This window comes from Oncorhynchus kisutch, linkage group LG3 (assembly GCF_002021735.2).
Source record: "Oncorhynchus kisutch isolate 150728-3 linkage group LG3, Okis_V2, whole genome shotgun sequence".
NCBI classification, from domain to species: domain Eukaryota; kingdom Metazoa; phylum Chordata; class Actinopteri; order Salmoniformes; family Salmonidae; genus Oncorhynchus; species Oncorhynchus kisutch.
In genome coordinates, this window is record NC_034176.2 from 77418057 (window position 1) to 77441858 (window position 23802).

At 45.7% G+C, this 23802-nt stretch overlaps 1 protein-coding gene across 1 annotated transcript in view; it reads left to right on the plus strand.

The window, feature by feature from the left end:
• LOC116361083 (protein unc-13 homolog C-like) overlaps nucleotides 1-23802 on the plus strand; it is a 54525-nt gene that overhangs the window by 13586 nt on the left and 17137 nt on the right. The window contains exon 2 of the mRNA XM_031815846.1: nucleotides 10819-15181. Within this exon, the coding sequence (XP_031671706.1) occupies nucleotides 11092-15181 (4090 nt within the window). The 5' untranslated portion in view covers nucleotides 10819-11091. The remainder of the gene's footprint in view (nucleotides 1-10818; nucleotides 15182-23802) is intronic.

The following is a 23802-nucleotide window of genomic DNA, read 5'->3' on the forward strand; positions in this document are numbered from 1 at the left end:
TTAATGTTGATGGACTCCTGCCTTGGCAGCAGCTAATGGGTATCCTTAATAAATACAAATACAAATATAGGATTCACCAGTGAATTAGCTGTGACTGGGGTGTTCTAGATCAGCTCTGATAAGCAGTCAAATATATATTTGGACTTTCTGGTTAATTTAAGAAGCTAATCTTGACTATGGGTTGTTGTTTGTCAAGATAATTATACCATTACAATTTCAAGTCTATATTTCTTGAAAATATGAAGTTATTTCAGAATATTAAAGACAGCTGCCTGCCTCACTGATCCAGCTTTCTGGAACAGCCCTCATGTGACATCTGTCCCATCTGCTGATTGGATAGGAAGCCATGTTAGTAATCAATCTGTGATTAGCTGTTTCAGTGAAAAATGTCTGCCATCTCTCTCTCTCATGCACACAGATCATTGCCCATCTAATTTGATTATATAAAAATCTCTCCTGGGTCCCATAAAGATATTTGCATATGAAGTTTTCCTGAGGGAGAGAGAGGGAGAATGTTTCATTTGTCAAACCCTAACTTGCCGATTCGGATGTAGCATTTCATAAAGGGAAACTCAGCTGTTTAATATGAACCTTGAGTCGCTGTATCACTCCCAGATTCCCAGATACATAGTGCTCTGTGGTTGAAGGCTCTCTTTCTGATCAAAGCTGAAACAGCCACAAGAGTCAGAACAGACTAGAGTTACAATATCCACTAAGCCAAAGTAGTCACAGTCAGAGCAGTCTACAGTTACAATATCCACTAAGTCAAAGTAGTCACAATAGTGAGGGTACAGTTATTAAAGAGAGTTTAGGAAAAAATACATCTTGTTTATGCGGTGTCTAACAGTACAATATTTACAAGTCACAAGTCAAAGAACAGACGGAATAGTACAACAAAGTACAGTCACACGAGACAAAGTACAACGGTCAGTAGTCACAATGGTCAGAGTGGTCACAATGGTCAGAGTAGTCACACTGAGGCTTTGATTATACACACTGCTCAAAAAAATAAAGGGAACACTAAAATAACACATCCTAGATCTGAATGAATGAAATATTCTTATTAAATACATTTTTCTTTACATAGTTGAATGTGCTGACAACAAAATCCCACAAAAATTATCAATGGAAATCAAATTGATCAACCCATGGAGGTCTGGATTTGGAGTCACACTCAAACTTAAAGTGGAAAACCATTCTACAGGCTGATCCAACTTTGATGTAATGTCCTTAAAACAAGTCAAAATGAGGCTCAGTAGTGTGTGTGGCCTCCACGTGCCTGTATGACCTCCCTACAACGCCTGGACATGCTCCTGATGAGGTGGCGGATGGTCTCCTGAGGGATCTCCTCCCAGACCTGGACTAAAGCATCCGCCAACTCCTGGACAGTCTGTGGTGCAACGTGGCGTTGGTGGATGGAGCGAGACATGATGTCCCAGATGTGCTCAATTGGATTCAGGACTGGGGAACGGGCGGGCCAGTCCATAGCATCAATGCCTTCCTCTTGCAACAACTGCTGACACACTCCAGCCACATGACGCCTAGCATTGTCTTGCATTAGGAGGAACCCAGGGCCAACCGCACCAGAATATGGTCTCACAAGGGGATCTCATCTCGGTACCTAATGGCAGTCAGGCTACCTCTGGCGAGCACATGGAGGGCTGTGCGGCTCCCCAAAGAAATGCCACCCCACACCATGACTGACCCACCGCCAAACCGGTCATGCTGGAGGATGTTGCAGGCATCAGAACATCCTCCACAGCGTCTCCAGACTGTCACCTCTGTCACATGGGCTCAGTGTGAACCTGCTTTCATCTGTGAAGAGCATAGGGCGCCAGTGGCAAATTTGCCAATCTTGGTGTTCTCTGGCAAATGCCAAACGTCCTGCACGGTGTTGAGCTGTTAGCACAACCCCCACCTGTGGACGTCGGGCCCTCATACCACCCTCATGGAGTCTGTTTCTGACCGTTTGAGCAGACACATGCACATTTGTGGTCTGCTGGAGGTCATTTTGCAGGGCTCTGGCAGTGCTCCTCCTGCTCCTCCTTGCACAAAGGGGGAGGTAGCGGTCCTGCTGCTGGGTTGTTGCCCTCCTACGGCCTCCTCCACATCTCCTGATGTACTGGCCTGTCTCCTGGTAGCACCTCCATGCTCTGGACACTACGCTGACAGACACAGCAAACCTTCTTGCCACAGCTCGCATTGATGTACCATCCTGGATGAGCTGCACTACCTGAGCCACTTGTGTGGGTTGTAGACTCCGTCTCATGCTACCACTAGAGTGAAAGCACCGCCAGCATTCAAAAGTGACCAAAACATCAGCCAGGAAGCATAGGAACTGAGAAGTGGTCTGTGGTCACCACCTGCAGAACCACTCCTTTATTGGGGGTGTCTTGCTAATTGCCTATAATTTCCACCTGCTGTCTATTCCATTTGCACAACAGCATGTGAAATGTATTGTCATTCAGTGTTGCTTCCTAAGTGGACAGTTTGATTTCACAGAAGTGTGATTGACTTGGAGTTACATTGTGTTGTTTAAGTGTTCCCTTTATTTTTTTGAGCAGTGTAGTTGTTGTTAAGTTATATGGTGTTACAGTAGAGCGTTTAAAAAAATTGTGTGTTAAAATCGACTTGTTAAGCAGACAGCGTTACCATATACCATTTATTTTTACTGCTAATTACGTTGGTAACCTGTTTATAATAGCAGTAAGGCACCTCGGGGGTTTGTGGTATATGGCCAATATACCACAGCAAGGCACTGTTCTTATGCACATTGTAAAGCGGAGTGCCTGGATACAGCCCTTAGCCGTGGTATATTGGCCATATACCACAAACCCCCGAGGTGCCTTACTGCTATTATAAACAGGTTACCAACGTAATTAGCAGTAAAAATAAATGGTATATGGTCTGATATACCACGTCTGTCAGCCAATCAGCATCCAGGGCTCAAACCACTCAGTTTATAATGGAGTGTTGATAGCTACGTGTCTAATCTTTGGTTTTGACATCAGTTCATAAACTCACACTGTGGCCTTGCTTAAATAGAACTTTGGAAAAGTGTGTTAAAACATGATTTGAAGATAAAGTGTTTTCTAGGACACTGTTACAACAGAAAGGATCATAATGGAGTGTTGATAGCTACGTGTCTAATCTTTGGTTTTGGCGTTAGTTCATAAACTCACACTGAGGCCTTGATTATCTCTGTCTGGCTTCCTGGAGCTCACAGACAGACCTGCTGATTGGGTAGCTGCAGATCAGGGGTGTGACATGCTGTGGTAGTGTTGCCCGGGGATTGGCTACCTACAGTAAAGATCTGATTTTCTTCCCTTCTCCCACTCTTTGTGCTCTCATAAAGACCCATATAAAGGCTAATTCTACTTTAGAACAGGCCAGTAAACAGATCGAATAGAATAGAAAATAACATAATATAATATTATGGAATAGAATATAATATAATACATATGTGATTGTATTCTATGTTATTTTGGGTTACAAATAATAACCAAACTCGGCCAAAACCAAAGTGACACGTAAATAACAAGAATGGTAAGTGTAGAGTATTCTATCCCAGTCCCAGAGGATAGCACATGAACGTATTAATGAAAACTAAGTGGTCCTCCTGGGACAGTGAGTGTTTTGACGTCCAGGAGTGATAGGCTTAATCTGGGTCTGGAAAAGGAGCCCTGGACTGCAGGTCTGTCTGGCCAGAGTCCAGGCAGAACATCCCACGGATGAGTGGTGAACAGGGCTCCATCCCAAATGGCCCCCTGTTCCGTACATAGTGCACTACTTTTGATCAGAGCCCTGGTTAAAAGTAGTGCACTATGTAGGGAATAGGGGGCCGTGTGGGACGGAGCCCTGGAGAAGAGGAGAACCCTGACCTCTCAGAGAAGACAATTGCATTACAGTCACATTACATTGGAGAAGGAGCAGTGTCAATCAGTCACAGCCCAGCACTGTGTGTGTATCCAAAATGGCACCCTATACCCTATATAGTGTACCATAGGGCTCTAATTAAAAGTAGTGCACACTACAGTATATAGGGAATAGGTGCTATTTGGGACACAACCAGTAAAAGATCTTAGTACACATCTGTAATGACAGTTGTTTCCCTTTATATTATATTAGGGACGACACTTTCTGAGGTTCTAGTTGCAGGCTGTAGCTTTGTAATACCAACACTTATATTGACTATACAACTAGAAGTATGTCATGTCCCCAACATTTTACTAAATGGGGGGAAAAAATGTTGCAAGGGTTCATATGTGCAATATGTGGGGTGTATTTGTAGCCTAAGGAGACTTTGCATGGAGATTATATGTTAATTCTACAGAGACTTAATCCCTACACCAGGCTTTTTAGCTCCTTACGTTACTAAATACACTGAAAAGAATGTAAACGAAACATTCAAATCAGTCAATATAAATTAATTATTAGGCCCTAATCTAGTTCACATGACTAGGAATACAGATATGCATCTGTTGGTCACCGATACCTTAAAAAAAAGTTGGGGCTTGGATCAGAAAACCAGTCAGTATCTGGTGTGACCACCATTTTCCTCATGTCCTTCACATAGAGTTGATCAGGCTCTTGATTGTGACCTATGGAATATTGTCCCACTCCTCTTCGATGGCTATGCAAAGTTGCTGGATATTGGCAGAAACTGGAACAAGCTGTCATACACGTCAATCCAGAGCATCCCAAACATGCTCAATTGGTGGTGACATGTCTGGTGAGTATGCAGGCCATGGAAGAACTGGGACATTTCAGCTTCCAGGAATTGTGTACAGATCCTTGCGACATGGGGCCGTGCATTATCATGCTGAAACATAAGGTGATTGCGGCGGCAGTGGGCCTCAGGATCTCCTCACAGTATCTCTGTGCATTCGAATAGCCATCCATAAAATGCAGTTGTGCCAGTGGCCATCGAAGGTGAGCATTTGTCCACTGAAGTCAGTTACAAAGCCAAACTGCAGTCAGGTCAAGACCCTGATGAGGACGACGAGCACGCAGATGAGCAGTTTGTGCAGAAATTCTTCGGTTGTGCAAACCCACAGTTTCATCAGCTGTCTGGGTGGCTGGTCACAGATAATCTCGCAGGAGAAGAAGACGGATGTGGAGGTCCTGGTCTGGGGTGGTTACACGTTGTCGGTTCTATAAAACGTTGTTGGAGTCGGCTTATGGTATAGAAATTAACATCAAATTATCTGGCAACAGCTCTGGTGGACATTCCTGCAGTCAGTATGCCAATTGCATGCTCCCTCAAAACTTGAGACATCTGTGGCATTGTATTGTGTGACAAAATTTAGAGTGGCCTTTTATTGCCCCCCAGCACAAGGTGCACCTGTGTAATGTATAATCAGCTTCTTGATATGCCACACTTGTCAGGTGAATGGATTATCTGGCAAAAGTGAAATGCTCACTAGATTTTTGTGTGTATAGAACTTTTCTGGGATATTTTATTTCAGCTCATCAAATCAAATCAAATGTATTTATATAGCCCTTCGTACATCAGCTGATATCTCAAAGTGCTGTACAGAAACCCAGCCTAAAACCCCAAACAGCAAGCAATGCAGGTGTAGAAGCACAGTGGCTAGGAAAAACTCCCTAGAAAGGCCAAAACCTAGGAAGAAACCTAGAGAGGAACCAGGCTATGTGGGGTGGCCAGTCCTCTTCTGGCTGTGCCGGGTGGAGATTATAACAGAACATGGTCAAGATGTTCAAATGTTCATAAATGACCAGCATGGTCCAATAATAATAAGGCAGAACAGTTGAAACTGGAGCAGCAGCACGGCCAGGCGGACTGGGGACAGCAAGGAGTCATCATGTCAGGTAGTCCTGGGGCATGGTCCTAGGGCTCAGGTCCTCCGAGAGAGAGAAAGAAAGAGAGAAAGAAAGAATTAGAGTGAGCAGACTTAAATTCACACAGGACACCAAATAGGACAGGAGAAGTACTCCAGATATAACAAACTGACCCTAGCCCCCCGACACATAAACTACTGCAGCATAAATACTGGAGGCTGAGACAGGAGGGGTCAGGAGACACTGTGGCCCCATCCGAGGCCCGGACAGGGCCAAACAGGAAGGATATAACCCCACCCACTTTGCCAAAGCACAGTCCCAACACCACTAGAGGGATATCTTCAACCACCAACTTACCGTCCTGAGACAAGTCCGAGTATAGCCCACAAAGATCTCCGCCACGGCACAACCCAAGGGGGGGCGCCAACCCAGACAGGAAGATCACATCAGTGACTCAACCCACTCAGGTGACGCACCCCTCCCAGGGACGGTATGAAAGAGCCACAGTAAGCCAGTGACTCAGCCCCTGTAATAGGGTTAAAGGCAGAGAATCCCAGTGGAAAGAGGGGAACCGGCCAGGCAGAGACAGCAAGGGCGGTTTGTTGCTCCAGAGCCTTTCCGTTCACCTTCCCACTTCTGGGCCAGACTACACTCAATCATATGACCCACTATGACCCACATATGACCCACATATGACCCACTGAAGAGATGAGTCTTCAGTAAAGACTTAAAGGTTGAGACCGAGTTTGCGTCTCTCACATGGGTAGGCAGACCGTTCCATAAAAATGGAGCTCTATAGGAGAAAGCCCTGCCTCCAGCTGTTTGCTTAGAAATTCTAGGGACAATTAGGAGGCCTGCGTCTTGTGACCGTAGCGTACGTGTAGGTATGTACGGCAGGACCAAATCAGAGAGATCGGTAGAGCAAGCCCATGTAATGCTTTGTAGGTTAGCAGTAAAACCTTGAAATCAGCCCTTGCCTTGACAGGAAGCCAGTGTAGGGAGGCTAGCACTGGAGTAATATGATTACATTTTTTGGTTCTAGTCAGGATTCTAGCAGCCGTATTTAGCACTAACTGAAGTTTATTTAGTGCTTTATCCGGGTAACTGGAAAGTAGAGCATTGCAGTAGTCTAACCTAGAAGTGACAAAAGCATGGATGAATTTTTCTGCATCATTTTTGGACAGAAGGTTTCAGATTTTTGCAATGTTACATAGATGGAAAAAAGCTGTCTTTGAAATGGTCTTGATATGTTCTTCAAAAGAGTGATCAGGGTCCAGAGTAACGCCGAGGTCCTTCACAGTTTTATTTGAGACGACTGTACAACCATTAAAATGAATTGTCAGATTCAACAGAAGATCTCTTTGTTTCTTGGGACCTTGAACAAGCATCTCTGTTTTGTCCGAGTTTAAAAGTAGAACGTTTGCAGCCATCCACTTCCTTATGTCTGAAACACATGCTTCTAGCGAGGGCAATTTTGGGGCTTCACCATGTTTCATTGAAATGTACAGCTGTGTGTCATCCGCATAGCAGTAAAAGTTAACATTATGTTTTCGAATGACATCCCCAAGAGGTAAAATATATAGTGAAAACAATAGTGGTCCTGAAACGGAACCTTGAGGAACACCGAAATTTACAGTTGATTTGTCAGAGGACAAACCATTCACAGAGACAAACTGATATCTTTCTGACAGATAAGATCTAAACCAGGCCAGAACTTGTCCGTGTAGACCAATTTGGGTTTCCAATCTCTCCAAAAGAATGTGGTGATTGATGGTATCAAAAGCAGCACTAAGGTCTAGGAGCACGAGGACAGATGCAGAGCCTCGGTCTGATGCCATTAAAAGGTCATTTACCACCTTCACAAGTGCAGTCTCAGTGCTATGATGGGGTCTAAAACCAGACTGAAGCATTTCGTATACATTGTTTGTCTTCAAAATTTTTGAGAGGAATGGAAGATTCGATATAGGCCGATAGTTTTTTATATTTTCTGGGTCAAGGTTTGGCTTTTTCAAGAGAGGCTTTATTACTGCCACTTTTAGTAAGTTTGGTAGACATCCGGTGGATAGAGAGCCGTTTATTATGTTCAACATAGGAGGGCCAAGCACAGGAAGCAGCTCTTTCAGTAGTTTAGTTGGAATAGGGTCCAGTATGCAGCTTGAAGGTTTAGAGGCCATGATTATTTTCATCATTGTGTCAAGAGATATAGTACTAAAACACTTGAGCGTCTCTCTTGATCCTAGGTAATGGCAGAGTTGTGCAGAGTTGTGCAGACTCAGGACAACTGAGCTCAGGACAACGCAGATTTAAAGAGGAGTCCGTCATTTGCTTTCTAATAATCATGATCTTTTCCTCAAAGAAGTTCATGAATTTATCACTGCTGAAATGAAAGCCATCCTCTCTCATGAAACATGGGACCAACACTTTACATATTGTGTTTATATTTTTCTTCAAGACACATTGAAAAGCACATTGTGAAAGTAACATCTGAAATAATCTCCTAGCTATCACCATATAAAGTAGCACGCCGGTTGAATGCAAAATGGTCTGTTGTTGATGCCAAGCGACCCAGCCCATGTTGTTAGACCTACTGGCTCACGGTCACAGCCCAGCAGTAAAGGCTAATGCTGATGCTATGTTTCACAGCCCATTTCACGTGAGCATTGTGTGTGTGTATGTGTGTGTGTGTGTGTGTGTGTGTGTGTGTGTGTGTGTGTGTGTGTGTGTGTGTGTGTGTGTGTGTGTGTGTGTGTGTGTGAGAGAGAGAGAGAGAGAGTGTGAGAGAGAGAGTCTGTCTCTGTGGTCATAAGACCATGAATGCATCAGTGGTTAAACCCCTGAATTGATGTAGAGCAGCTGCCGGCTTAAACTCCACAACAGTCCCCTCTCACTGGCTGACTCTCCTGGCCAGTGACAGTCAATCACAACCACCATCTCACAGCTAGCCAATCACATCCAGCAATTCATAGCTACTCGTTCACAGCTAGCCAATCACATCCAGAAATTCATAGCTGCTCGCTCACAGCTAGCCGCTCACAACTAGCCAATCGCACCCAACCAATCGAATCCAGCCACTCCTTGCTAGCTGCTCACAGCTAGCCAATCAGATCCAGCCACCCCTCGCCAGCCATTCACAGGTAGCCAATCATGGGAGGCCTGATTTGGGATTGAGATAAGCGTGCACAATTTGGACCTTCGTGTAAGGCATGCGTTGATGTTGGACAATGGGAGACTTAAGTGAAAACTCAAGATAAGCGCATGGATCTCATTTCAGAATACCATCCAGAGAGAGAGGCTTTGGGGTTCATCCCTGTGTTGCTCAGTCAGGGCACCTAATCCCACAGTTCTGGTGTAAATCTGAATTGGCACACTATTCCCTTATTCCCTTAGTATTGCACTACTATTAGCTAAAGCCCTCAGCTCTGTTATTTCAATGATTGTAGTGCTCTACTTCTGCCTCAGAGCCCTACGGCAATAAAAAACATATTACTTCAATGATCAACTCTCATAATGTAAATCATAATAATGATAATATGTACAATATTTCCCCCATACCTTTCTATAATAGCTATCTTTGTGAGCCAGAATAGAAAGCACCAGCCTCTGGGGGCATGGTGTGTAATGGGTCAGAAACAGAACATATCTCAGTCTGCCCTGGTAGAGATACCAGGACTGATCTGGGTCAGGGAGTAATGACGTTACTATATCGAACACATCAAACCATGCATACTCAGTACTATCTAGACCCAGTCACTGGGTTCAGACCCACTCATTTCACTGAGTCTCTAATTTGAGATGAATAAAATATAGCTAGTTAGCGTGGTTAGAGTGTAATTGTGTATTTACCTCGGGCGAGCAAGAGAGCCGGGCCTCCACAGCAGTATGTGGGGACATTGTGTGTTGGAGCATTATGATGTGTATGTGTGTGTGTGGTGTGTGTGGTGTGTGTGTGTGTGTGAGGTGGCGTATCAGAGCATTTTAACTACTGAAGTAATTATAGCCTGCCTCCTGCTGTAAAAAAGGATGTGAATCAATGTGGCCATTGGCTCTATTGACAGTGAGAAATCCATACACACACACATACACACACAGCCTACACATTCACGCAAACACACACGCAAGATATGCATTCACACACATACACGCATGTATGCAGACATATACACAAAACTACACACACACACACACACACACACACACACACACACACACACACACACACACACACACACACACACACACACACACACACACACACACACACACACACACACACACACACACCATAAAAGCACTAGAAGAATATTCTAATGGTGGACAGTTCACTTAAATTGATTTTTATTGTGATGCATGGGCCTCTTACTTTATTTTACCCAAATTAAATCAAGCATACTCATTGGTTGTGGATTGTGTGAATCCCATCCTACTACAGTCTTTGACGGTCCACAGTGAGCCTGTGACGATTTTCCCAGTGTGAAACTGTAGATATTATGGATTTTTGTGTTTGGCTCACTGCGCAGGGTTTCACCTCAATGATATCAGAGTAATCCTTCTTCATGATAAGAGCATTGCTGTTTTCTTGCTTTGTGCAATCCTAATATCTCTGTGTGCTATATTATCTGATGATAAAGTATCTGTGTCCTAGCATATCTGTGTGCTAGTATCTCTGTGTGCTAGTATCTCTGTATGCTAGTATCTCTGTGTGCTAGTATATCTGTGTCCTAGCATATCTGTGTGCTAGTATCTCTGTGTGCTAGTATCTCTGTATGCTAGTATATATGTGTGCTAGTATTTCTGTGTGCTAGTATATCTGTGTACTAGTATATCTGTGTTTGCTGGAGTGTCTGTGTGCTAGAGGATCACTGTGCTAAATTATGGATGTGCGATAGTACATATTTTCTATAGTTCCAATGTGTTATAGTATCTGTGCTAGAGTATCTCTGTTACAGTATCTATATGCTACAGTATCTTTCTTCTATGCCTTTACTAACAGTTCCTATTGTTTCTCTCTTTTTGCAGAGCAATGCATCTGGTCCTGTGGAGAGCCAGTGGATTTCACAGTGATTCCCGTCCACCACTCGGATATACAGAGTTGGAGTTTTGACACAAGCTCATCTACGCAAGCCTGTCAGAGTTGTGTCTGCCTGGGGGTTGACGCTCCCTCCACCGTCCCTCCTCCTCCTCCCCCTCCTCCACCAACACCACCGCTGGCTCCTCCACCGCTGGCTCCTCAGTCCGAGCAGAGCTGCTCCACTGCATCTTTAATAGACGTCTCTCAAAGCATTGCCTTCCATGGTTTCTGCCCTGCTCCAGACCCTATCATCTTATATCGTGAAGATTTGCAAAGGAATGTTTACAAAGAAATTGGTGAATCCCACAAAGAAGAAAGAGAGTAGCGACAATAAAGAGCCCAAATTGACCACCATTGATTTGCATGACCAAGGTAACCTGACGCAGACACTCTCCACAACTCTGAAAACCACAGTGAAAAATATCAGCAAATGCTCTTCGGCGCGTAACATCTCTCTTGAATTAGACGACGGAAAAAACGACTGCTCATCTCTCTCACCGACTTTCAGTTACCGTGTAGCGATAGCGAACGGACTCCCGAAAAACACTCTTCTGCTGAACAATAATGAGAGTATCTTCCAGGAGATCCTCTCCATCAATAGCGAATACTCTGACTCCCTGAGCGAGGCCAAACCTGTGCGTAGATTCGATGAGCAGAAATCTCACACCATGCCAGTGAGACGGAACAGGAAGAGCCTCATTAGTCTGGCACCCTCCGATGGCAGCTCAGAGGGTGAGAGGGTGGAGAGGTCAAGTCTGCACACTCTCCGACTTGGCGCGCTACGCAAGCTGAGGAAATGGAAAAAGAGTCAGGAGTGCGTGTCTTCGGACTCCGAGGTGAGCAACTGGAGGAAGACCCTGGGTATCCGGAGCAAGTCCCTGGACCGGGCTGGGAGGCAGCAGAAGTCGACCTCTGCCTTAGAAGCCGGCTCCAGCTCTACAGGCTGCATCAACCAAACCCAGGATGTGATGGAGATGATCTTTAAGGAGCTGCAGGGCATCAGCCAGATCGAGACAGAGCTTTCAGAGCTCAGGGGACACGTCAATGCCCTGAAGAACTCCATCGACGAGATCTCCTCCAGCGTGGAGGTGGTGCAGACCGAGATCGAACAACTGCGTACTGGCTTTGTCCAGTCCCGGAGAGAGACGCGAGACATCCACGACTACATCAAGCAGGTCAGCCACCAGGCCAACAAGGCCAGTCTGAGGTTCATAAACGTCCCTGAGGAGAAGCTGGAGAAAACTGAAAGTCTCATCTATCACATTCTAAAGGACAAAATGGGATTTGCTGAAGCACATAAAACACTTAAAATAGAGCTAGCCCATCGGTTAGGGCAACAAAGAGAATGTTCCAATGCAAAACCTAGGCCTATTATTGTAATATTCTCAACCCCCTCAGATAGAGATTTAGTTTTGAAAAAATGCTACAAACTGAAGGGGACTGGTATATCTGTATCCACTGATAGCTTAACGACTCATGATGTGAAGGAAAATAAAAATAAAGGAGAAATGTCCTCTTCTCAAACCTATGAGAGCATGGACATTAAGGTCTCAGCCAAGGACAAAGCTGAGAGTGATGACTGGGACTCTATGGACAGTGACAAGGAGCTAGACGAACTAAACAGGAACAAATATGCAATGGTGGTGTCCAAGCCTGTTCACAAACATAAAGCAGATAAAAAGAGGCACGGTCACCATGAGCACGGTAGCCGGTCTGCGGATGAGGCAGGCTACTCTGCCTCAGTTCACTACGCTGATGACTCCTATGATGAGTCTGACAAAGCCTCCAAGCCCTACTATGGGGACCTCACCCCCGGCTGGCTTTCTCAGAGCGACTACTCCACACCCAAGCTCAGCCGCTCCGAGTCTGACTGCTCCAAGCTCTGCCAGTCCTACTCTGAAGACTTCTCAGAGAGCCAGTACTTCAGCCGGCCCAATGGCAGCTCTCTACTATCCTCCTCAGACCAGGAGCTGTGGCAGAGGAAGCAGGAGGACATGGCGTCATCATGGTATGCCAGCCAGACCCTCAGCCAGGAGAACCCTCCGTACGCTGAGCCCAACGAGGCCGAGACCACCGAGACCATCGACAGTGGGGTGAGCAATGGGCTGATCTGCATGTCTGGGGATAGGAGCCATTACAGCGGCTCGCAGCTGTCTCTGCAGGGAGACCTCTCCCCATGGAAGGACTGGCCTCACCTGGAGCAGGGAGCAGACTCTGGGCTGGACGCTTCCACAGAGCAGAACCTGGTGTCTGAGGTCAGCAGCCCCTTTGACCCAGCTGCCATCCCTGGCTTCCCTGAGAACATCACCAAGTGTCAGGAGGTGGACCTGGCATTTGAAGGGGAGGAGACTTTCATGTTGGATATGGTGGAAAGCACCCTCTTGGACACTGCCCCACTGGAGATCACCCAACTAGAGAGTGCCCAGCTGGGTAGTGCTCCCCCCACTACTCTTTATACAGCCCCTATCGTAGCGAAAGAACCTGTTGTAACACCACCTGTCCATAAGCCTAAAGCTAAAGAGACTGCTAAAACACTTCCTAAAGAAACTTCTAAAGCAGCTCCTAAAGCTAAAACACCTCCTAAAGAGTTAGCTAAAACTGTTCCTAAAGAGATTGCTAAGACTATTCCTAAAGAGGTTTCTAAAACTATTCCTAAAGAGGTTGCTAAAATTATTCCTAAAGAGGTTGCCAAAACACCTAAAGAGGTTGCTAAACCTATTCCTAAAGAGGTTGCCAAAACACCTAAAGAGGTTGCTAAAACTATTCCTAAAGAGGTTGCTAAACCTATTCCTAAAGAGGTTGCTAAAACTATTCCTAAAGAGGTTTCTAACACTATTTATAAAGTGACTTCTAAACCGGCAAAAGAGGTTGCTAAATCAATTGCTGAAGAAGCTGCTAAAACTATTAAACAAAGAGAAACAGCCAAAATGATTCCTAAAGAGAATGTTAAATCATCTCCTAAAGAAATTGTTAAAGCTATTCATACAGAGGCTCCTAAAACACCTCTGAAAGACACTCCCAAAACAAGCCCAAAAGAAACTCCCAAAACAAGTCCGAAAGACACTCCCAAAACAAGTCCAAAAGAGGCTGTGAAAATACTTCCCAAAGACACTCCTAAAACAAGTCCAAAAGAGACTGTGAAAACACCTCCCAAAGACACTTCTAAAACTCGTCCAAAAGAGACACCTAAAATGGTTCCTAAAGGGGCATCTAACACACTTCCTAAAATGGCAGCTAAAGAAGCCCCTGAACTATCCACCCAAACATTCCCTGAGCTTGATGTCAAACACAGCTTCCAACCGAGCCAGACCAAGTCATCCACCATGTACCGTAGCCAGAGCGAGATCCGGTCCGAGAAAGTTGTAGAGGAGGTGCCCAAGTCCTGGAGCAGCCGCCTCAGCATCGACCTCACCGACAAAGCTCCATCCTTCAGCTTTGGGTTCGGCTCCACCCTGAAGAAGGCAAAATCAGCCCTGGAGGTGGTGTGGAAGTCAGGCCCTCCACCTAGTGCCGCTCCCCCAGAGCCACCCCCAGACTCAGGCTCCTTCATGGGTCGCTTCTGCACACTGTCCACCTCCACGGCCAACGACTCCAGCACCACCATCGACTCAGACGTCTACACAGATTCCTTTGTCTACAAGGCTGAAGATGAAGATGAGGCTACCGCTGGTGACCAGCTGGAGGACAACGAGACCGCCTATGTCGGGGTGATGGAGCAGGTCCTGGCCAACCTGGAGAACCGGTCCAATGCCAACGACACAGAAGAGACAGAGGAGTTTGAGGAGCCCATACTGGATTATGATCCTGATGCCTCTCAGGATTATGTCTCTGAAGACTATGAGGCTACCACCCAGGATTACGAGGACTCTGATGAAGTTGAGGCCACCCAGGAGGCTGCAGTCGTTCTTGAGTATGACTGTAGTCTGGACGAGCATTACGACGAGGAGTACAGTGAGGATTACGTTGATGATGCAATGACGGGGGACACGGCAGAGGACACAGCAGAGTATGAGGCCATGGTGGAGTATGTCGAGGTGGAGGAGCCTGACGAGGAGGAAGAAGAGGAGGAGGAGGAGGAAGAGGAGTTAATGGAGGACATGGAAGAGGGGGATGAGATGGAGGAGACCTCCGAAGCGTCTGCATCGGAGAGGACGGAAAACCTAGAGGATGAGAACAAAAACATTCCGGAGAAGGAGGAGATGCCTGCAGAGGCTCCGCCCAAAAAGCGAATCCGTCCTACGTTTAAGGAGGCTGCGCTGAGGGCCTACAGGAAGCAGATGGATGAGCTGCAGCAGCAGATCCTGGCTGGAGGTAGCTACACCTTCTCTTTACTACATTTTACTTAACTTTACTACTCTACACTTTACTTCACATTACTACACTTTACTACACATTACAACCTGCTCTGGTTCGTACTGTATAACCAACTGCTATGGTAGTTGTCATGCCAAGTTTAACCATTGGATCTTGCAAGACAGCACAAACAGATCTGGGACCAGGCTGCTACACTTTGTCTTCTCTCTTTACTCATCTTTGGCATTGTACCAGTGTAGTGCAGAAAGTTTTACTCAGTTCAGGTCATAAGGTTCAAATTATGGTATGTATCATACAGTTAACAGTACAGTAGCATGTAAAGTATGCACTATAAAATAGATATGTTTGTGTACTATCTGACTTTGATCCATGACATCTTTGGTCGAGAATCAGACTCGGCAGGCCTGTAGTGGAATATGTATGAGCGCCTGGAAGCGCCTGGAAACCCCCAGCATCTGTTCCACCGGTGTTGGGATTTCAGGGACTTTTAGGTTGACTTTGACTGTTTGATTTGCTCCTGGCATCTTCTGGAATTAGTCATTGATTTTGTGCTTGATGCTAATATGAAGGGATGACTGTTTTCTTTGAAGGTGGGCAAGGTTAGTGTCAGGGTTAGAGGTATGTATAACATAATCCTCATGGTGCAGCACTTTACAGCTGACTTAAACTGATGGATTTTTATTTTAGAATACAAGCGGCTTTTTTTCAGTTGGAGAGTTGTCTGATTTTTTGTGAGTATGTCTCTTCCTCATGAACATTTTATGGATCTAAAACGGTACAACACCCATGTTCCAGGGAAAAATGCAATCAGATTAGCGCAGACTCGAACAACATGGATTCCATCCATTGTCATCGACCATCAGGGATATTCGGACAATGAAAGCAAAAGAACTCACTGTTTCTGACAGCTTAGAAATATGAACTAAAAACTGAACCTCAAATTCAAGTGGTGTGTGTTTACCATGCCTGGAGCCACATTACCCTTTCCATTTAGTGAACTAGGTCTATTCTCCACATTACCCTTTCCATTTAGTGAACTAGGTCTATTCTCCACATTACCCTTTCCATTTAGTGAACTAGGTCTATTCTCCACATTACCCTTTCCATTTAGTGAACTAGGTCTATTCTCCACATTATCCTTTCCATTTAGTGAACTAGGTCTATTCTCCACATTACCCTTTCCATTTAGTGAACTAGGTCTATTCTCCACATTAGCCTTTCCATTTAGTGAACTAGGTCTATTCGCCACATTAGCCTTTCCATTTAGTGAACTAGGTCTATTCTCCACATTACCCTTTCCATTTAGTGAACTAGGTCTATTCTCCACATTACCCTTTCCATTTAGTGAACTAGGTCTATTCTCCACATTAGCCTTTCCATTTAGTGAACTAGGTCTATTCTCCACATTAGCCTTTCCATTTAGTGAACTAGGTCTATTCTCCACATTACCCTTTCCATTTAGTGAACTAGGTCTATTCTCCACATTACCCTTTCCATTTAGTGAACTAGGTCTATTCTCCACATTAGCCTTTCCATTTAGTGAACTAGGTCTATTCTCCACATTAGCCTTTCCATTTAGTGAACTAGGTCTATTCTCCACATTAGCCTTTCCATTTAGTGAACTAGGTCTATTCTCCACATTAGCCTTTCCATTTAGTGAACTAGGTCTATTCTCCACATTACCCTTTCCATTTAGGGAACTAGGTCTATTCTCCACATTAGCCTTTCCATTTAGTGAACTAGGTCTATTCTCCACATTACCCTTTCCATTTAGTGAACTAGGTCTATTCTCCACATTACCCTTTCCATTTAGTGAACTAGGTCTATTCTCCACATTACCCTTTCCATTTAGTGAACTAGGTCTATTCTCCACATTACCCTTTCCATTTAGTGAACTAGGTCTATTCTCCACATTACCCTTTCCATTTAGTGAACTAGGTCTATTCTCCACATTACCCTTTCCATTTAGTGAACTAGGTCTATTCTCCACATTACCCTTTCCATTTAGTGAACTAGGTCTATACTTCACATTACCCTTTCCATTTAGTGAACTAGGTCTATTCTCCGCATTACCCTTTCCATTTAGTGAACTATGTCTATTCTCCACATTATCCTTTCCATTTAGTGAACTAGGTCTATTCTCCACATTACCCTTTCCATTTAGTGAACTAGGTATATTCTCCACATTACCCTTTCCATTTAGTGAACTAGGTCTATTCTCCACATTACCCTTTCCATTTAGTGAACTAGGTCTATTCTCCACATTACCCTTTCCATTTAGTGAACTAGGTCTATTCTCCACATTACCCTTTCCATTTAGTGAACTAGGTCTATTCTCCACATTACCCTTTCCATTTAGTGAACTAGGTCTATTCTTGTGAATTCCGTCAATGCTTTTAGTGGAACATTGACCCACTTTTAAGAGTTTGATAATAATGTCAAAATATGATTTGTCTTATTGCTCTGATATTACATTTCCCCTTTGGGATCTGCTAAATGAATCAACCGGTATACCTTAGACTATGGCTGGAATCTCATGAAACCTGCTGAAATTATATTATTATTTTGCTTAAAAATTCTAATTTTGATTAAAGTGAATATTAGATCTGTTTTGTTACACCTCAAAAAAACATGATTTAATGAATCTGATTAAACTTACTGGAATAATGCTTTTTTCTGCAGCTCAGGTTTGCAGACAAAACCGCAAGCTTAATCAGACAAACATATGGCCAAAGAAAAATGATTTCTCGGTCTGTATAAGTGGTTATTATTGATTTAGTGTCACGGTTTTCTTCCTGGGAAGGAGAGGAGGACCAAAATGCAGTGTGGTTATTTATAAACATTTTTAATGAAAGATGAAAACGTGAACACTATACAAAATAAGAAAACGTGGAAAAACCGAAACAGTCCTAAGTGGTGCAAAACACAGAGACAGGAACAATCACCCACAACATACCTAAAGAATATGGCTGTCTAAATATGGTTCCCAATCAGAGACAACAATAAACACCTGCCTCTAATTGAGAGCCACTCCAGGCAACCATAGACTTACCTAGAACACTCAACTGAACACAACCCCATAGACTACAAAACCCCTAGACAAAACAAGACACATAAATCACCCATGTCACACCCTGGCCTAACCAACATAATAGAGAAAACACAGAATACTAAAGCCAGGACGTGACAGTACCCCCCCCCCACCCAAGGTGTGGACTCCCGGCCGCACACCTAAACCCATAGGGGAGGGTCTGGGTGGGCGTCTGTCCACGGTGGCGGCACTGGCGCAGGACGTGGACCCCACTCCAACACAGTCTTAGTCCGCTTACTTAGCGTCCCTTGAGTGGCGACCCTCGCCGCCGACCTTGGCCTAGTAACCTTAACAAAGGGCCCCACTGGACTGAGGGGCAGCTCCAGACTGAGGGGTAGCTCGGGACTGAGGGGTAGCTCAAGACTGAGGGGTAGCTGAAGACTGAGGGGTAGCTGATGACTGAGAGGTAGCTCAGGACTGATAGGTAGCTCAGGACTGAGAGGTAGCCCAAGACTAAGACATAGCTCAGGCAGGTTGACGGCTCTGGCAGATCCTGGCTGAATGGCGGCTCTGACGGATCCTGGCTGACTGGCGGCTCTGGCGGATCCTGGCAGACTGGCGGCTCTGGCGGATCCTAGCAGACTGGCGGCTCTAGCGGATCCTGGCTGAATGGCGGCTCTGGCGGATCCTGGCTGAATGGCGGCTCTGGCGGATCCTGGCAGACTGGCGGCTCTGGCTGCTCCATGCTGACTCGCGGCTCTGGCTGCTCCATGCTGACTGGCGGCTCTGGCGGCTCCATGCTGACTGGCGGCTCTGGCGGCTCCATGCTGACTGGCGGCTCTGGCGGCTCATGACAGACGGGAGACTCTGGCGGCTCATGACAGACGGGAGACTCTGGCGGCTCATGACAGACGGGAGACTCTGGCGGCTCATGACAGACGGGAGACTCTGGCGGCTCATGACAGACGGGAGACTCTGGCGGCTCATGACAGACAGGCAGCTCAGGCGGCGCTGGGCAGATGAGCAGCTCAGGCGACGCTGAAGAGGAGGAAGGCTCTGACAGGGCTGGACAGGCGAGGCGCCCTGCAGGCCTGGTACGTGGTGTCGGCACTGGTGGTACTGGGGAGAGGACACGCACAGGAAGCCTGGTGCGGGGAGCTGCCACCGGAGGGCTGATGGGTGGAGGTGGTACTGGATAGACCGGACCGTGCAGGCGCACTGGAGCTCTTGAGCACCGAGCCTGCCCAACCTTACCTGGTTGAACGCACCCGGTCGCCCTGCCAGTGCGGCGAGGTGGAATAACCCGCACTGGTCTGTGCAGGCGAACCGGGGACAACATGCGCAAGTCTGGTGCCATGTACGCCGGCCCAAGGAGATGCACTGGAGACCAGATGCGTAGAGCCGGCTTCATGGCATTTGGCTCGATGCCCACTCTAGCCCGGCCGATACGAGGAGCTGGTATGTACCGCACCGGGCTATGCACTCGCACTGGGGACACCATGCGCTCCACAGCATAACACGGTGCCTGCCCCCCGGTAAGCACAGGAAGTTGGCGCAGGTCTCCTACCTGGCATCGCCACACTTCCTGTGTGCCCCCCCAAGACATTTTTGGGGCTGACTCTCGGGCTTCCTTGCCATCCGTGTTCCCTCGTATCGACGGCTCCTCTGCTGCCACTACCTGTCACCATGCCGCTTGGTCCTGTTGTGGTAGGTGATTCTGTAACGATTTTCTTCCTGGGAAGGAGAGGAGGACCAAAATGCAGTGTGGTTATTTATAAACAACTTCAATGAAAGATGAAAACGTGAACACTATACAAAATAAGAAAACGTGGAAAAACCGAAACAGTCCTAAGTGGTGCAAAACACAGAGACAGGAACAATCACCCACAACATACCTAAAGAATATGGCTGTCTAAATATGGTTCCCAATCAGAGACAACAATAAACACCTGCCTCTGATTGAGAATCACTCCAGACAGCCATAGACTTACCTAGAACACTCAACTGAACACAACCCCATAGACTACAAAACCCCTAGACAAAACAAAACACATAAATCACCCATGTCACACCCTGGCCTAACCAACATAATAGAGAAAACACAGAATACTAAAGCCAGGACATTTAGTGAAGCAAACAAGTAACTGTTTCAAGTGGAATGAAGAAAGGTTTTTAAATCAGAGCTATGGCGAGGCCTGTCTCTTGTTTAATTGAACAAGCTCTTGACCTACATGTGGTATCAGCTATAGTGCACGGCTACACTCACAGCACAGCATACGCACACACACACGCACGCACGCACACACACACACACACACACACACACACACACACACACACACACACATTCACAGTTACAGCAGTAGATCATGTACACAGTATATTGGATACAACGAACTCACACTAAATGAAATATACAGTATAGGCTAATGGATACAGCATACTCACACCTATATATTATGTAAGGTATGTAGGACACAACATACCCCTTTATTATAGATATATTATATTAAATATATATACATACAGTACTTATTTTCAAAGACTTGATCTTTAAGCAGGGGGGCGTACTTTGCACTTGGGCATTATTCCTTGGTAATTGGTTCCATTACCAGGCAAGCTAAAACAAACACACTTCAAGCATTGTAAAGTATTAGACACTTGTCTTTTATCCAGTTCAGATATGGCTACAGCTACAGCTAATGCTGCTGCTGTTGTTATTACTTGTTATTTTCTCATTGCTAGTTATTTTGCTATTGCTAGTTATTTTGCTATTGCTAGTTATTTTGCTTTTGCTAGTTATTTTGCTATTGTTTATTCTATTGCTATTGCTAATTCTGTTTCTAGTTATATTGTCATTGCTACATCTATTTCTGTTGGTAATTCAAATGTATTTAGCAATTGCTAGAGCCTAATCTATTTTTATTTCTACAGCTACGACTATACTGTACATGCATGAATACAGCTACAGCTACTTACAGCTACAGCTATTGCTACTAACACTGCTATTGTTAGTGTTAGTGTTACAGCTGCCATTACTGTATTGAGATGCTAATTTGGGTTCCCAAGGGCATTCTCTAACCAGGTCAGCCTTGCTTAAAATATTTATATGAGTTTTGTATGGTAGTGTACTGTAGCCTCTTTCTACTACTACTGCTACCACTGTTGGTAACAAGGACCATATCACCTCCACCCTACCTGACACCCTTGACCCACTCCAATTTGCTTACCGCCCAAATAGGTCCACAGACGATGCAATCTCAACCACACTGCACACTGCCCTAACCCATCTGGACAAGAGGAATACCTATGTGAGAATGCTGTTCATCGACTACAGCTCGGCATTCAACACCATAGTACCCTCCAAGCTCGTCATCAAGCTCGAGACCCTGGGTCTCGACCCCGCCCTGTGCAACTGGGTACTGGACTTCCTGACGGGCCGCCCCCAGGTGGTGAGGGTAGGCAACAACATCTCCTCCCCGCTGATCCTCAACACTGGGGCCCCACAAGGGTGCGTTCTGAGCCCTCTCCTGTACTCCCTGTTCACCCACGACTGCGTGGCCACGCACGCCTCCAACTCAATCATCAAGTTTGCGGACGACACAACAGTGGTAGGCTTGATTACCAACAACGACGAGACGGCCTACAGGGAGGAGGTGAGGGCCCTCGGAGTGTGGTGTCAGGAAAATAACCTCACACTCAACGTCAACAAAACTAAGGAGATGATTGTGGACTTCAGGAAACAGCAGAGGGAACACCCCCCCATCCACATCGATGGAACAGTAGTGGAGAGGGTAGCAAGTTTTAAGTTCCTCGGCATACACATCACAGACAAACTGAATTGGTCCACTCACACAGACAGCATCGTGAGGAAGGCGCAGCAGCGCCTCTTCAACCTCAGGAGGCTGAAGAAATTCGGCTTGTCACCAAAAGCACTCACAAACTTCTACAGATGCACAATCGAGAGCATCCTGGCGGGCTGTATCACCGCCTGGTATGGCAACTGCACCGCCCTCAACCGTAAGGCTCTCCAGAGGGTAGTGAGGTCTGCACAACGCATCACCGGGGGCAAACTACCTGCCCTCCAGGACACCTACACCACCCGATGCTACAGGAAGGCCATAAAGATCATCAAGGACATCAACCACCCGAGCCACTGCCTGTTCACCCCGCTGTCATCCAGAACCGAGGTCAGTACAGGTGCATCAAAGCTGGGACCGAGAGACTGAAAAACAGCTTCTATCTCAAGGCCATCAGACTGTTAAACAGCCACCACTAACATTGAGTGGCTACTGCCAACACACTGTCAATGCCACTGACTCTACTCCAGCCACTTTAATCATGGGAATTGATGGGAAATTATGTAAATATATCACTAGCCACTTTAAACAATGCTACCTTATATAATGTTACTTACCCTACATTATTCATCTCATATGCATACGTAGATACTGTACTCTATATCATCGACTGCATCCTTATGTAATACATGTATCACTAGCCACTTTAACTATGCCACTTGGTTTACATACTCATCTCATATGTATATACTGTACTCGATATCATCTACTGTATCTTGCCTATGCTGCTCTGTACCATCACTCATTCATATATCCTTATGTACATATTCTTTATCCCCTTACATTGTGTATAAGACAGTAGTTTTTTTTGGAATTGTTAGTTAGATTACTTGTTCGTTATTACTGCATTGTCGGAACTAGAAGCACAAGCATTTCGCTACACTCGCATTAACATCTGCTAACCATGTGTATGTGACAAATAAATTTGATTTGATTTTGATTTGATTTGATTTGTTGGCTGCGGATGGTTTCTCCTGGGAGAGGCAGAGAAAGGCAGACCCTGGTCCTGGCACACTGTGGCACATTCTATAAGCGTCTATATATAAAAGATGCAAATAAAGTGGCATTAAAAAGGAAAGCAGGAGGGGGAGATGTGTTGTTATGTTAATTGTTGTGATGGGGTCCTACTAACTCTAGACCTAGATTGCTGTTCAAAAATACTCTCAGTTAACTGGCTCTGTGGCTCTGCCCTGGCTCCAGATCCGAACTAGCCATAGGACAGTCAGGCAAATGCTAGATGGGCTGATCCATCTATAGCCAAGTTGGCCGGTCTAAATTGGGTTTTTATGCGCATAATTATTAATATTTGGCTAATAATGGGGGCCTCAAGGTAAAAATTGTCTGGTATGTTTGGATTTCTGGTCCCAGTCTGTCCCTGGCAGCAGACGTTCCAGTGGTTTAGGCTGTGGGAGGGATTATCAACAGAGATTCTGAGCTAACGTGGAGCGTCTTCCTCCCTCCTTGAGAATGGCTGTAGTTCTGAGTCCCTCTCACTCCCTTCCTTGAAAAACGGCTGTATAGCTTTGACTCTGTCTTTCTCTCTCACTGGAAATGGCTGAGGCTTTGAGTCCGTCTCCCTGCCTCTGTCTGCCACAGCCACAACACAAGAGGAAGCATCCCAAATGCAATTGGACTCCTTTAGTGATGGTGTTACATGATGCAGAGAGTTTGAATGCTGCAGCCTATGGGATACCACGGATTCTGGGCAGGCCCCACTTGAATTTCTA